General features: G+C 40.3%; 1 protein-coding gene across 2 annotated transcripts in view; it reads left to right on the plus strand.

The window, feature by feature from the left end:
• The window catches only part of LOC126199239 (RNA-binding protein 33-like), a 222,544-nt gene that overhangs the window by 187,115 nt on the left and 18,707 nt on the right, over positions 1-16,722 (plus strand). For both annotated transcript variants that reach the window (XM_049936032.1, XM_049936031.1), the window contains exons 15-17: positions 5,131-5,382; positions 13,776-13,928; positions 14,070-16,129. In XM_049936032.1, the coding sequence (XP_049791989.1) occupies positions 5,131-5,382; positions 13,776-13,928; positions 14,070-14,204 (540 nt within the window). In that variant the 3' untranslated portion in view covers positions 14,205-16,129. The remainder of the gene's footprint in view (positions 1-5,130; positions 5,383-13,775; positions 13,929-14,069; positions 16,130-16,722) is intronic.

The raw sequence follows: 16,722 nt of genomic DNA on the forward strand, positions 1-16,722 counted from the left end.
CGGGACATCGTTTTGCACCAGTATGTCCGCCTTTCCGAGGGTGCACTGTGTCCCACCTTCCTCCTGATGGGTGATAATGCACAGCCCCATCGAGCTGCCATTGTGGAGGAGTACCTTGAAACGGAAGATATCAGGCAAATGGAGTGGCCTGCCTGTTCTCCAGACCTAAACCCCATCAAGCACGTCTAGGATGCTCTCGGTTGACTTATTGTTGCTCGTCTTCAAACACCTAGTAAACTTCAGGAGCTCCAACGGGCACTGCTGCAAAAATGGGAGGCTATACACCAGCAGCTGCTCAGCCATCTGATCCAGAGTATGCCAACCCATTGTGCGGTCTGTACGTATGCATGGTGATAATATCCCATATTGATATCAGGGTACATTCGCAAGAAACAGTGGTCTTTTGTAGCACAAGTGTTTCGGGATGGTTTTCTCAACTTATCACCAATACCGTGGACTTAACAGATCTGTGTCGTGTGTGTTCCATATGTGCCTATGCTATTAGTGCCAGTTTTGTGTAGTGCCACGTTCTGTGGCACCACATTCTGCAATTATCCTTAATTTATGAGCATGAGTGTAGTATGCCACTCTGTATTCGGTTTTTCCACAGCTCTAATTTATTTATGAACACCTTCACCTTTTCATTCCACGATAGTACAGTTGCCTGATTATGTTGAAGTGAAGTGTTAAGAATATTTAGATTCTCAAAAATATCAGAGAGGTAAACCATTTTAAATAAAAAATCTCCGTTCTTGAAACAGTCTGCCAAAAAGTGACTGACTTCTCTCCTTAAAAAATACCTCATTCCTCAGTGCAAACATTCTTTTCAATACTTTACTCCTTAAAAGCCATCAATCATTACTAAAAAAGAGCAACTGAGTGTGTTCAGCACCCATCTCCTCATATAGCACTTCAAAAAGCCTCCAAGTTATAGATTTTGCCTTAATAATATTAACTGTTTGTATAACCGTTTGCAGAACTTTGTGAAGGGGTGGACTAAATTCTTTAGTGGCCAGAGTCTCTCAGTATTATTCAGTGAGACCATACAGCATCAAGAGCTACAGCTTTAACTTTCACTTGCAATCCACCACGAATTCCAGACATTGAGTGAGCTCCGTCTGTGCAGACTCCAATGCACCGATTCCATGATGTACCGTTTTGATTAAAAAAAGTATTAAGCATGTCAAAAAGGCTTTCAGCTGTAGCTGTTTTCTCTATTGGCTCACAGAAAAGAAATTCCTCTTGAATGTTAAATTCATCAACGAAATGAACACAAGCAATCAAATTAGCATCTTTATGAATGTCAGTTGCTTTGTCCACTTGAAGTGCAAAATAGTTGTTGCACAATTTATCGATTAAATGCTCAACTAAATCATCAGAAATGTCTGAAATTCTTCTATGCAATGTGTCATTCGAGACAGGAACACTTTTCAACTCTTGAGCAAATGAGTCACCAAACATTGTTGATACTATATCAATTGCTGCTGGTAAAATCAGAGTTTCTGCAACCCTGTGTAGTTTCTTGCATTTAGCAATTCTATGAGAAATCTGGTAAGAGGCTAAAAGAGCCTTAGACGTATCATTTGTTGTTGTAGCAAAGTTCTTGGGTTGATAATAAAACATTTAGTTTCCTGACAAACAAAAATCCTATGGTCTTCCCATTAATTCAGGATGTTTGATTTCAAAATGTCTCTTGTTAGGTTTCATGCTAACAGCAGCTGAAATTGTTAGACAAACTACAGACTGCAGACATTCTTCACCATTGAATGTAGTGTTTGTGAAGCCTAGCAATAAATAGTTATCGTCATACTTCTCGTTTTCGCCTGTAGAGTATCTCTGTCCCATCCATCAGTTGACAGACCATGTTGATGATGTTTGTCACTAATCAGGAACCACTTCATACTGCAGTCAAGTCTTCCTCACAAAGTCTATAATTATAGACATCACTATAAGGATGCATTGAGATACATAAGCCAAACCTTGCACTGCTGCGCAGAATAGTTACGAAAACAGTAATGGCACAGGCAACAAAGGGTAATCTGCCGACTAGCAAAGGAAGCAACACCACCTAGGAACAAAGCCTACTCAGCTCGCATGTGTAGGCTTTGTTCCTAGGTGGCGTTGAAGGGAGTAGCGCAGCTCTACCGATAATTTCAAACAATGCTGAAATGTGACAGCGGTTTCACTGTCGTCAAGCATGTCTGGCGTTAATAGCAAGAAGAAGACTGAGATAAACGAAAGTTGGTTGGCATATTTCTACATCCAAAAGAAGGCTATTCGAATTTCACACCAGTCGTGTAAGAGTGACACTAGTAGTGCCACTATGAAGATACAAATCAGGCTTTCTTTACACAAGCACTGTAACCATTAAGCATTATAGTTCAATTCTTTTATCTTGGCTGCTCGCGCATGCCTGGCCAGACGCCGGAGATTGCTGCATTGCCAGTTGCAAATGACGCACGCGCCAATAGAAGCAGCGCCATAGTATAGTATAGTTCACAAACTTACGTTTAGGGGGGAGCGCGCAGTTTATGAAATAAAGCCAACACGGCCGCATTAACCCTTTCGCTGCTACAGAGACGTGCTCCCCGCATTCTGCACTGTGCGCGATTTTGTCATCACTGCACTGCTCTCCTGTGCAGACACTTGGTGTTCCGACTGCTTTGACACACTTCTCATTCGATTTTACAAAAACTAATTGGCCCAAAAATTTGATTTTTACGCATCTTCTTGACTGATACCTTCCCCCCATTAATGACTTAATTTTGTTTCGATGTTCAGTGCAGTTATTGTGCAGCATTCAATGTAGTAAATCATTGCACGAAATTTTGAAGAGTTTGCAGAGGTAAAAGTCCATAGCATATACTTTCCGTATGGTCGATTTTAGTTGCCACAGTGTTGAGAATGAAATGTGGACAAGCTACCTAAATTTAATATAAAATTTACTGTATAACAATATCTCATTTAAGTACCAGATAGGTGTCGTATATAATATTGAGAAATATTCCGCCATTCGCGACTGTAATAAGTTTTATTTATACCAGAGTCATTTCGCTTTTTTCTAAAAAGTTCTGATTAAAACAAAGTTGGCGAAGGACACATAACTGAATTGTGGATGTAATAAAACATGGAAACTAAAATATATCGTCAGTAAGGCGCAGTGCACAAACAATTTGTATTTGTCACAACGGACAGCAAATACTTGCCAAAACATAGATCAGTTGACGAAGACATTGAATATGATGATGTTGCCAAAGCAGCAAAGCAAAGAATTGCGTCAGACGATCAAGTAGCTCGGCAACGTACGAGCCAAAATTCTGCTCTAAATAATACTTTTAATACTGTCGCAAAACAATATATCTCAATATGAATAGTAAAACAGCGACTGCGGAAGAGAAGATACACAAACAAAACAGATAACATGAATAACACTGTTGGTATGACTATGAATTACTCACGTTTTGTCGAAGTACAATAGGAAATAAACAATTACCGCTGTTCTTTATTGCGAAAAAGCGGTTAGTGAAAATGATACAAACACCTGTCCTTGCTATCGCCTGAATTAGGAGGCTTATTGCTTGTTTGGTTTAATTAATTAATAGAATATGAAGCAGTTGTTATAAAGAAAGCTTTCTATAAAAGAAAGTCTGCTATGAAGACATTGCTTTTGTTCAATTACTTCATTTATGACTGAACGTTTCTAAAACTGAAGACACTCGTCCATGCTCTGCACTGCAGTCGAGCTCTGATAACGTTGTTCTCTGTTCATTGGCTGACTGTGTTTTGTGACGTCAGATGCGCAGAACGAACCTAAACTCGGCCGCCGTCATAATGACGCGCACTATAGTTACCTTTGAGATTGGACATGGTGAGTTGTTGATAGTCAAGTATGCCTATAAGATGATGACGATATCTTATCAGCAGCTCACCGAGTTTGAAAGAGATCTTGTAATAGGGCTATGAGAAGCTGAATGTTCCTTCCCCATTATTGCAGAAAGCCTTGGCAGGAAAGTAGCCTCTGTAAATGATTGCTGGCAGTGGTGATCACAGGAAGGTACGGTTGCAAGAAGCCCGAGCTCCAGACTGCCATGTGGCACTACAGAGAAGGAAGCCCATCATATTCTGTGTTTGGCTGTGGCACATCGTACTGTGACTGCAGGAGCAATTTGAGCAGCAGTTGGCATCACAGTGACACAATGAACTGTTGCAAGTTAGTTACTTCAAGGACAGCTCTGAGCCAGACACCCTGTATCATGCATTCCAGTGAACTCAAACCATCATCATTTTTGACTTCAGTGGTGTCAAGTGAGAGCTGATTAGAGGGCGTAGTGGAAAACTATTGTGCTTTCTGATGAAAGACATTTGTGCCTCACTGCCAGTGATGGCAGTGTATTGGTTAGGAGGAGACCAGTTGAGGGCCAGCAATCAACCTCAACCAAGTGCAATAGGCATGGAACTCCTTGGCACGAACTGACATCCAGCATGTATACGAAACAATGCATGCATGTTTGCATGCTAGCATTTGACATGCTGGCAATTACACTGGTTATTGATGTACCAGCATTTCACATTTTCAATGGCTTTTATTGCACTTACTTTAACCTGTGATCTTACAACATTAATCACTTAAGCACGTTACCTAGACAAATGTTTCCTGAAATTTCATTACTCTACATTAATTATTTCTTGATGTTTGGATTTTTTCCATCGGTGTATTGCCTTCTTTGATTAATATACCTTTAGTTTGCTTTCCTACCTGTAAGCAAGAATTTTGTGCAATATACTTTCCAGTCAAATGGATCAGATGCTGCTTAGTTAGTTTTATATGATTATTTATCTTTAAATTGTTAGAAAATGCTGTTTGTGGTTATTGACACGACAAGTTCCTTATAGAAATTTTAAAGAACTTGATATCAATTGTAAAGTCACTTCAACAGTCTCCAGCTGTTTTAGTTGCAAGTGTTCTGTTCTCGTATCATTTGAAAAGAGCCCAGTTTGGCAATGTCTCTTTTTTAGCTACTGTTGAAAACAGTTGAGATGTGATTAACTGGAATCTGTTGATTGTAACTTGAAAATCATTTATATTTTCCTGTTTTTCTAAAAATGACTCTTATAATTTTGTGTTACAAGATTGGTGGACCAGCAGCATCGAAATCCGCTCCAGCAATGCAACCTGGACGCATTGTGAGGGCGCCATCCCAGCAGGCGTCAGGTACCGCCACAGTGGTGAACCCAAAGAGAGTCACAGTAGTAGGCCAGCAACAGCCACAAGCACGAAAAGTGGTTCTCCGTGGTGCATCATCCGGAACTGGTGTTCAGTTGCTCACAGGTCAACAACAGCAAAGAGTGGTTATTCAGAAGAGTACTGCCTTGCAAGGACAGGTTAGTTATTCATGAAATGACAACGCAGATTGCCTGAACCCTCTGCCCCACAGACGAGGCATATTTAACATTTTTGATTTGATTTTGACAGGGAAGCTAAAACAGCTTAGGTCTAACCCGCCACTGCCCGCGCTGAAATAGAGTTCATTGTGCGGTATCACTCCCTGTATATCTAGTAAAGCCAACCAGTGCCCTTAAATAGTGCAAGTAGTCCCTTTACCAGTTTTTTGTTAGACACAATTTCTTCAGGTTTAGTTGTCCCGAAGATTCTGTATCTTTTGCTCTCCAATGCCATGCATTCGAAGATTAGGTGTGATGCAGTTTCGTCAACCTCATCACAGATCCTACATTTAAGGTCTTATTCCATTATACCCATTGTGTGTAGGTGTTTTTTGAACTTCCCACAGCTGGTCATCAGTCCAGTCATGAGTTCGATCTCTTTTCCTGTTCAGTCCCAGGATTACAGAGCTTCTTTTAAAACATGGGTTGGGCATCATTACCTTACCATGTTTTTGTTTATGGACCTTGGTCCAATACTCTACGTGCTGCTTCCTGAGCCATTTCTGTAGTTCCAGTTTGATCATAGCCTTGCTGATTGTAGGGACAGGTTGCGATCCAATATATGGAGTCATTGCCCCCATCCTGGCCAATCTGTCTGTCTGTTCATTGCCACAGATCTCTGAGTGGCCAGGGACCCACACTAGGTTTACCCCATTGATTCCCCCTTGCTCCACCAGAGTCCTGTGGCATTCTGCAACAATTTTAGATCTTGTTGAAGGAGCTGCCAGTGATTTCAGGGCTGCCTGGTTGTCCGAATAGATGTAAATGCTACAGTCATTGTAGCACCTATGCATATTTTCCTCCACACATGCCCTGATTGCAGTAATTTCAGCTTGGAATACAGAGGCCAGTTTTCCTAGAGAGATGACGCCCTCCAGTCTTGGCTGAACCCCATACACCCCTGCCCCAATGTCTTAGTCTGATTTCGACCCATCAATGAACCAAACAATGTCCCCCGTACGGTGTCGAACTGATTTTTCCCACTGCTCCCTGCTTCCAGTTATTATATTGTAAGGCTTGTTGAAGCAGTTGGGAGTTGTTATATAGTCGACAGGCATTTCCCCAGCCATTCCTATGTTTACCTCACTCACTATGTTAGTGTGTGATTCTGGATATCCCGATGAGATCCAGTTTTTGCCAGTTTTAAGTCTGTATGCCCCAGCTGCTGCTTCCATCTTGACCCAAAGGTGTAGTGGAGGCATGTCCAGCATGGCTTCCAACCCAGTGGTTGGTATGCTGCTAATTCCGCCTGTTATGGCTAAGCAGGCCAGTCTCTGCACCTTAGCAAGCTCGTTAGCTGCAACCCACTGTTCTACCTTCTTCCACCACACTCCTGCCCCATAGGAAATCCTAGGTCTAACCACTGTGGTGTATATCCATTGCATACCTCTGGGATTTAGGCTCCAGTTTTTACCACAAGCCCTTCTGGTACTCACTAGAGTAGTTTTTGCCTTGGGGCAGATATTCTTAATATGAGGGGTCCATGTTAGCTTCTATTCTAAGGTTACCTCTAGATATTTCATTATCCCCTTCACAAGTAGAGTTTCATCGAAGAGCTTTAGATTCCAACTTGAGGTTGGATATGCTTCTTTGTAAATGGCACCACAACAGTCTTCTTAGGATTAAACCTCAGAACCTGTTCAATGCACCAATTTTGCACAATTTCCAATCCTCCTTGCGCCATATTTCTAGCTGTGTCAGTAAATTTGCCAAGTATTACTATGACAAGGTCATCTGCGTATCCTTGTCAGAAGCACTGTCTGGAATTTAGTCCCTCAATGAGTTCGTTCACCACTAGATTCCACAATAAAGGGGACAGAACTCCTCCTTGTGGGCAGCCTCTAGTAGTATTAATTACCATCTTTTCATTCATCGTGGTAGCCTCTACCTTCCTTCCACTAAGCATGGCCCTGGTCCCTAGGTCATTCATCTCTGCTGCCCTTACCATGGAATCAAAGGTCATGTTATTGGAGGCCCCCCTCAATATCCAGGAAGATGCAGAGGGCTATTTTTTGTAAGTGAAGTGCTTTCTCCACCCTCTCTTCGAGTTGTTGGAGAGCTGTCTCACATGATTTACCTGGTTGATATGCTTGTCGGTTTGAATGTAGAGGTGCCCCAATTAGCCTCCTCTCCCCAACATATACAAAACCAGTTTTTCCAGTGTTTTGAAAATGAAGGAGGACAAACTGATTAGTCTCATATCCGTAGCCTTGGTATGATCAATTCTTTCTCCCTGGCTTTGGAATGAAGACAACCTTCACTGCCCCCCAAGCATTGGGAATGATTCATACTGCTAGGCTAACCCTGAATAACCTGCATAGGACTCTTATGAGATTCTCTCTTGTCTGTTGCAGGAGAGCTGGAAAAATTCTATCTGGGCCAGGTGACATGAGCGGTTGGAATGTCCCAATCACCCATTGGATTTTATTAAAGTCCACACACTCCTTGACTGATTCCCAGTCTTCTCTTCGAGTGCCTGAGAACCGTTGTCCCTCTGGGATCACATACTGGTCTGTGTTGTCCGGCAGAGCATATTGAGAAAAGTGAGTTTTGAGGAACGGTTCCAGTGTCTCATGTGCTGTCTTTGTATATTCCCCATCCTCCTTCCTCAACGTACCTTCTGGATTGATTGGTACTCTGTGAGGATTCTGTGAAGTCTGGCTTGAGCAGCCGTGCTCTCCACTTTCTCACAGAATGCCTCCCAGGATGTCTTCTTTGCTTGTCTGACTGCAAGGTTGTAGTTGACAAGGGCATCATGATATTTATCCCATTGACCTTTATGTCTCGCAATGTTAAACCGTCTTCGTACCTGTTTCCTTTGAATTTCCAAGTTGTTATTCCACCAACGCACACTCCTATTTGTGTACTTACCAAGCGAGGTGGTGCAGTGGTTAGACACTGGACTCGCATTCGGGAGGACGAAGGTTCAATCCTGCATCTGGCCATCTTGCTTTAGGTTTTCCGTGATTTCCCTAAATCGCTCCAGGCAAATGCCGGGATGGTTCCTTTCAAAGGGCACGGCTGACTTCCTTCCCCATCCTTCCCTAATCCGATGAGACCGATGATCTCGCTGTCTGGTCTCCTTCCCCAAAACAGCCAACCATATTTGTGTACTTCTTGGTGATTGTGCAGTTGTCCTGATATGAGGTTACTATGACAGAGGTAACAGCCTCTGCTACTTTCTCAGACTTTACTTAATTCCTTATTGAGGTTTTAATTTCCGATAAGCCTAAGTCAAGGTCCCTCTTATATGTCTCCCAGTCTGTTTTCCTGGGTTTCCTATAGGTCATTGTCTGTCTGATTCCTATTTCAACCTTGAATTTAATGTACATGTGGTCCGATGAGGATGGCTCTAACACCACATGCCATTGTTTGACATAGCTGCCTGTCATCATGGAACCAAAAGTTACATTAATTACTTCTTCCCTTCTGTTATTCCTGAATGTAGGTTCATTGCCCCTGTTCAGGACCTCCAAGTTGTTAGCTAAAAGAAATTCAAGAAGGTACTCACCTCTACTGTTGGTGTCCTTGCTGCCCCACACTAGGTTGTGAACATTGGCATCGCATCCCACCAGCAGTTGGTTACCTTGGCGATGGCAAGCCTCTACCAGTCTCCTCACTTCCAAAGGAGGAGGAGAACTGTCTTCTTAAGGAAGGTAAGCTAAGGCCAAAATAATTTCCCTCGTGATACCTTCCTCACATTGCTGCATTTTAATGTTCACTAGGTCCCTTGAGCATAAATCCATCATTGGCATGAAAGAAATTCCATTGCTTACATAGATGCATGTTTTGGAGTTTATTAGATTTCTAGCATAAATTAGCTTACCACCAGTGCCACCGAGGCCTGATACACCCCCTTTATATAAATAGGGTTCTTGTATCAGGGCCATATCCACTTCCTGCCTCCCCAGGCAGCGACACAGGGCAGCAGAGGTTCCTTTCTGTGCTGCAGATTAATCTGCAGCACCTCGAGTCTCCATCTTGCTGCCGTCTTTGAGGTCTTTGAGAACCCTGACGGTGACCTGCGAGAACCCTAAAAACAATTTCAGGTCCTGCTCCCTCATCACCTTCAGGGACTTCTCTCCGACCTCCACTACCAGGGTTCATCCTTCTGGTGAAACATTCTGGTTGATCACTCTCCAATAGAATCTTATTTTCTCTAACAGAGTCTTAGGAGAGACTTCCTTAGGAATCTATGGTACCGATATTGATATCTTTGCGGTCTTAAGAAGCTTCGCTGCTGTCTTAACCAGCAGCTTCGCATCTTCCCATGGGGATATCATGGGCACCTTGTCCTTGAGCCATTCCACGGTGTGCAGCCCCTCACAGACAAAAATGAAGGCACTGCGATCTAGATAGACCATCCTGAATTCGAAAAAGAAGAGGTATTGCACAATGCTATGTATTAAACTGCCTTGAAATTTATTAATGTTTGCCATCTGTTATCATACAATATGTCAACTTCACTTGCGAGCAAAATTCAAGCGTAACTAATACAACAGTAAAAGTTCTTCCGAAAACATAGTTAAGAAGAATTATTGTATTATAGTGGAAAGCAGTAGAGGCAATGGACATCTACATATTCAGGATATATAAACATGAAAGAAGACACATCAAGTTGCAGACTTGATGTGTCATCTTCAGTCTGTCTTTTCCTACATTGTTGATATTCCTAACAGAATTTCCATTGTTTGATATTCAGGATATATGTTCATTCTCATACACATATTATCATTTATAAAGGTAAAGTTGGCAACAACCCTGCAGCTGAACTGCCTCATGTTTTGTAGGAGCACCACTATTTTTGCCCTGTAGTTAAAGAACCTCCATTTTAAATCATTTAGCTTCATGAAGTTGCAAAACAATATTCCGCTTCTGCCACACTGGTACCTTTTACTGCTGTTCTGAGATTAATTTATTTGCTAAACGGCTGTCCTCCAGTTGTGTGAAAGCATTGTAAAATGAGATACTCATGGGCTGATGTTTTGTGTTTTGTTTAATTTCCTGGCATGAATTCACACTCAATGTAAAGAGTTTTGTGTTGCGCAGCATAAGTAAACGTAGTAATAAAGTTCTTTCAACAAAAAAAAAAAACATGTCACCTTTTTATGAATTGGAACATTGTAAGAATTCCACTTCATATTTTCAGCCCTTGTGGGATACACAACACACAAACAAAAACTTGCATGATATTACCGTTTTGGACACTTGCAAAATTGAAAATTTACGGTGAATTCACTGACAATCCAGTGGTGAGGCTTAGAAACAAATCCAATCTTAATAGTGACGGTGAAGTGGTGTGCCTTCTTAGTAGAACACACAGCCTTCTCGGGTCTTCATCAAGCTATCAGAGCAGCACTTTTATAACATACCAATATTTTCTCAAAAATAGTACATCCTGTAAACACAAAAAGATCGTAAAAGACTCTTCTTCGTGATGTAATATACTGAGCTTTAATGGATGCCAGTCATGCTCAGCTGAGATATGCAAATTCTCTGTGCCACATATTTTCAGATTATGACAGTTTATTTTTTGCTGTTAGCATGGGAAGTTACTTTAGAAGAAAATAAGTCTATCTGCAGAAGTGTCGCCTCCAAGTTCACTTGCAGATCTTGACAAAACCGGTCATTTTTCCCTCGCTCTATTTACGAGTGGAACAGGAAAGGAAATGACTATGGGTACCCTCTGCCACACAGCGTGCAGTGGCTTGTGGAGTATTGATGTGGATGTGGATGTGGATGTGTATCGTCAGGACATCGTCAGGTACCATGAACTGGGGAGAAACTGTTAACAGGAACACTGTCCACAGTAACATACCTTTTCCTTTAGAGGAGGAGACTGGAGCTTCCAGGCACTATCACCCTTCAGGCAGCCCATAATCTGTGCTAAAACCAAATCACCTCTCTACACATTATTATGTAAAATAAAGGAAAGACAATCACTCACCTTTAGCAGACTGATATGTGGCACCTAGAGACACACAACAGAACACATTATTAACTACTTTTCGAGCTCTAGTTCTTCTTTTGGTGGAAGGACACTATCACTACAGCCACAGTATTGTGCATTTGGGTGCCTGTGTGGTTGCGTATGTGAATGTGTGTACTTTCTGACAGAAACAGAGCCAGAGCTCAAAATCTAGTTAAGGCAGTGTTCTGTTACATGTCTCTGTGCACCACACATCAGTCTGCTAAAGGGGAGCGGTTGCCTTTTCTTTATTTTACATTTTGTTCCATCCAGGAATTTCCATTATCATTATCTATACGTCATTAATTGCATCAAAAGAAAACTTTACTTCATAAAACTATAAAATATGACTTCGAACTTCACTTCGGAAAACTATAAAATTACAACTACTTACCACCAGCAAATGAAAATCAGTGTACTGCATAATCATACACAAAAGTAGAAGAACTATAATAGCTTTCAGAACTATAAGTTATGGAGGTAAGATAGATTGTGTGGGAAGATGATAAGGGAGACACAAGGCACTCGGGCGTCATTTCGAGAGGGATCCACCTGTTGTGAGGATGTGGAAAGAAAAAGATATTTTTGTTTATTTATGGATTGAGTTCAAATAAGGCCATGGATGCATACCAGCCACACAGTTGAAGTCATCACAGTTAAGATCCATTCTAGCATAATGTAAGACTGCTGAGTGAAAATGCCTAGGGTATTTGACACTATAAACATGCCAACTAAACGAGTACAAAATATGCTGCCTGACCAATTGTGAATGAAAGATCAGTGTGTGTAATTGATGCAGTGATTTCTGACTTTTGACCAAAAGCACGTCCAGAAGAATGTTTTGCTATAGTTAGTTACAGTTTTAAGGACTTCTTTTACCTAGTCATAAAAGTGAATGAAACTTTGATCCCTTGTCAAACACATAGAGGTGAAACCCCATTCAGTACAATAGACTAGGCTGATGAGTTTATTTCAAAGAAGACAAAGACAATTTTGTTTTCTTGTAAAGTGGTGACGACTATTTCTTGAGATCGGCAAGGTATTATTTGGTTTGATTACTGGAGAAATGTCTATGCTTCATTCTTAGATAATTTGAAACAGGAGTTGAAGTGCATTATTTGAGCCGTTAAATGGTTCTGCATCCACTTTGTTCTATAGATGTAGCTCAGAACGGCTTCTTCATAATTGCTAAAATGAAATTTTGTGTTACTAGGAAGGAATTTTCATAAAACAATGAAGTGATCATGGCCATCTGTATTTATTTACAGTGTGTGACATAAAATATATTTTTCTGATCAAATAAAAAGCTTGGAAACTTTACGAACCAGATGTATAGGAATATATAGAGACTGTCTTGAGAAATAAAGTGAGGATTTTGTTCTAAATAATTTTGACTTGTTTTGTTGACATTATTATGAAAAGGATAGATTGCTGCTCACCATATAGTGCAGATATTGCATCACAGATAGGCACAACAAAAGGACAGCCAAACAAGTAAATTTTCAGCCAAAAAGTCCTTCTGAATTAGACCACACACACACGCACACACACACACACACACACACACACACACACACACAATCATTGTCTCTGCTGAGGCCAAATGGCAAGCAGGTGGTGGGGGTAAGGAGGAGGCTGGGGCATTAGAGAGAGAGAGAGAGAGAGAGAGAGAGTAGGGTGGTGGTGCCAACCCTGCTGTCCCTCATCTCCCCATCCCACTCTCCTCCTTATCCACACCACTCAGATTGCTTTTCCTGTCATGCACAGCTGGTCGCTATCTGGCCTCAGCAGCCAGAGACAGTGTTCGTGCGTGTATTGGGGTTTTGTGTGTGTGTGTGTGTGTGTGTGTGTGTGTGTTTACTTGTTTGACAGTCTTTTTGTTGTGCCTATCTATGAGACTCAACATCTCCACTATATGGTGAGTAGCAATCTATCCTTTTCATAATATTGTCATTATTCCATCCTAGATTTTTCAATTTTTTTTTTTTACTTTTTTTTCCAGATGACCTTTTTGTTTCTGTTTACTTATGAATTGGCTAATAGTTACTTCTTGTCGGTGTGTGTGTTCTTAATTTATCTCGTGGTATACTTTTTAGTCACTTGTCTCTGCATGTATTACCTCTATTCTTTACTGATATACTGGAACAATGTTTACACTCTTCTAATGCTTCCACACACTTTATTTTGCCCTTTCATTTCGGTGAAAAAGTTTTTACACCAGAGTAATGAAATTCAACATCTTTTCATGTTCCTGCTTCTTGTTTCTGTTAAGCAAAATATTTTATTCATGTTTCTTTGTATTATTATCTTTTTCTTTTATACCAGTGACATGCCTGTAACAGTTCAATCCCTGCTCTCATTTCAGCAAGCAGTTGCATCTCCAAATCGAACAGTTATAGTGAATCAGGTTGAAGCAGGCCAACAAAGAACATCTAAATCGGTTGCAGTAGAAAACCTTTCCGTTGACACTGATGAAATGAAACTCCGCAGAATGTGCCTGCGTGTTGGCACAGTTGAGGTATCTATGTTTGTTCTTGTGTGTGTGTGTGTGTGTGTGTGTGTGTGTGTGTGGGGCGCGCGCGCACACGCTTGTGCTTGTTAGTTTCTTTCTTTGTGTAGCACCTGTTGCTGTATAATGTCATACTTTCTTTGTTTACAGAAAGTGCAGATGCAGCCACAGCATCGACGTGCAGTCATCACTTTTGCTAACCCATCTTCAGCGGGAATGTTCATCGACCGTTATCAGCGTAAAATTGTTGACCTCTCACTCATACAGGTGTCACTAGTGCCTTGAATGACACCGAATTATTGTGGAGGAATTATACTCTTTCTTTGCAGGCTTGCACAGCATTTTCTTACTGAAAAGAGAGTCTGAGTAATGACTTACGTCACTGAAATTGAAAGGAGAGATTGTTATAAGTCTTTGTTCGTGATTCGTGAAGCAGCTATCTTTGTATTTCAGCCTTTACAAAGGAGAGATCACTGGGAGCACTGAAAATAAAATGTGTGTTCTCTCTCTCTGTCTGTCTCTGTCTCTTTTTCTCTTTGGTTTTCAAGCACACATGACCCCCACCACCACACACACACACACACACACACACACACACACACACACACACACACACACAATTCCTGCAATACAGGAATATTGAAAAACCTCCTCACAATTTATTGTTAAAAATTCTTTCAGCTGCTTAATATGCATCGCCAACTGTTGTAGCTTATTTAAGAACACCAATATCAAGGAGTCGTTTGGTCTCATTCTCGTCTCATTCTCTTATCACCGTATGACAAGACCATATTTTGTCTCATTATTTATTCTGTAAAGAATCATGCATAGGCCTCTCTGGAGTACGCAGTTTAATTTCTATTCTTTTTAGTGTAGTGCCTGTGTACTAAACATAAGCACTAAATATTTTACAACAGTTTAGTACATTACTTACAATCAGAAAAACGTTAATGTTGAAACCAGGAATCACAGATAGCTGCTTCCATTAACATAGCAGTGGTGTTTACAGTTGGAATAGTCTTCTGACATTTACTCTGTTTGGCAGTGTCATGCCAGATACACACAAGGTTACATTTATTTGCTGTGCATACCCTGCAGGAATGAGAAAAACAATATTAGTTGACTGTTGGTGCTGTTTGTCATTGGGACAGATATCTTAATTAATTTGGTGTTGCTGTGTAATGAATGTCTAGCTGCTGTGAGCAGCTAAAAAACATTTTTGACACAAGACTGAAGAAGTATATACTTCACCATCATAACACAGCAGCTCAAGAAAAAGACTGAATTTGAAGTATTTGTGACTTCAGAGATTTTTGTCATAGTTATCCAAGAAAGTTGTGACATTTGTAACAATGTGTGTGTTCATGTGAGCTTGAAGAAGACGCAGTGGTCTTGAAACTGACAAAATCTTAGAAGCCTGAAGATGTTACTAATTTTTTGCTGCCTGTGGCAGTTCCATAGCTAAGCTGGAAAATATTGTGCTACAACAAAGAAATGAAACTGGTTTTGTTTAGTTTGTGAATTATCTCATCCTTATTTCATCAAATTAGGATGATTTTTATCTCCTCTTTTTGTACTGGTTGCCGTGAAGATACAGGAATGCAGACATTGTCAACTTCTTTACGGATAAGTTGCATGACTTGTTCTCAAGCACCATAAAATAGTTTGTTTAATACAACTATTATAAAATGCTTCATTCAAGAAGCATGTATGACTTTGTAAAAATAAGTAATTAACAGAAAGATCTGTTTCTGAATGAAAACTTTTTTATATTACTTTAGTAAGTTCCTCAAAATGAGATCTATCAATTTTTGCACAGTGAATATCGTTTGCAATGTGCATGTTGCAAGCAGTTAATCAGCATGACTGGTGAATCATAATCTGACAGTCAATTAGAAGAGTATATTTTTAAAAGCAGTGGAATATTTTTGAAGGAAGATATATTCTACAGTGTTCAAAAGGATTGTGAAAGACACACAACTCTGAAGTTTGTGTATGTATATATTGTTGTGATTTAGAATTACTACCCTTAGACTTTAGACAGATTGAAACTGTGGGGTAGTTCACTCACTTTGAAAGTTTACTTCCAGAAGATACAAATTTTCAACAAATAGTTCTCAGAAAACTGGCTTCTTGAATAGCGAGGAAATTCGAGTCCATCAACTCAACTGGCACCAGGCATCCAATATGCAAGTAAACTTCAAGTGCAGGTATACATTTTTATGATGTTTCACAATAGTTTCATAGAATACTGAAAATATTACCACAATAGAACTGTTCACTGGCAAGCAGGTTCTGCTGCAGTATTTTACAGTATTTTTTTCCCCCCTCCCTCCTTTGGAGGGATAGTATTTTGGCACCTCTACATTTTTTGTCTCAACTTATAATGACCCTTATAAACTGATTTTTCAGAAATGTTGCTGTACTTCCACCATCATTTTAATTCACAGACTGTGCTGTTATTTATTTTTAAAAAAGACAGAAATACATTTTTTTGTTCTTTTAGAAGATTATTCTGCTTTAACAACTGATCACTAAGTACATACAATAGAACACAAAAGCAGTATTATGGAGCCAGCTGTCATTGGCAGTCTTCAATATTTTGACAAAATTCATGTTTATACACACACAATGTTTTTACCAGTGTATCACCTAGCTCCAGTACGATGTAATGTGTATTTTCACCATTTAGTCATTGTTTTAAAAATATGAATATTTGATAACAGTCCACACAAAACTTTGTGAATTATGGCTGTAATAACTGGAATTACACTGGAGTTTGGGACAGTAGCTTCAGTAAGTA

Source organism: Schistocerca nitens, chromosome 8 (genome assembly GCF_023898315.1).
Source record: "Schistocerca nitens isolate TAMUIC-IGC-003100 chromosome 8, iqSchNite1.1, whole genome shotgun sequence".
NCBI classification, from domain to species: Eukaryota; Metazoa; Arthropoda; class Insecta; order Orthoptera; family Acrididae; genus Schistocerca; species Schistocerca nitens.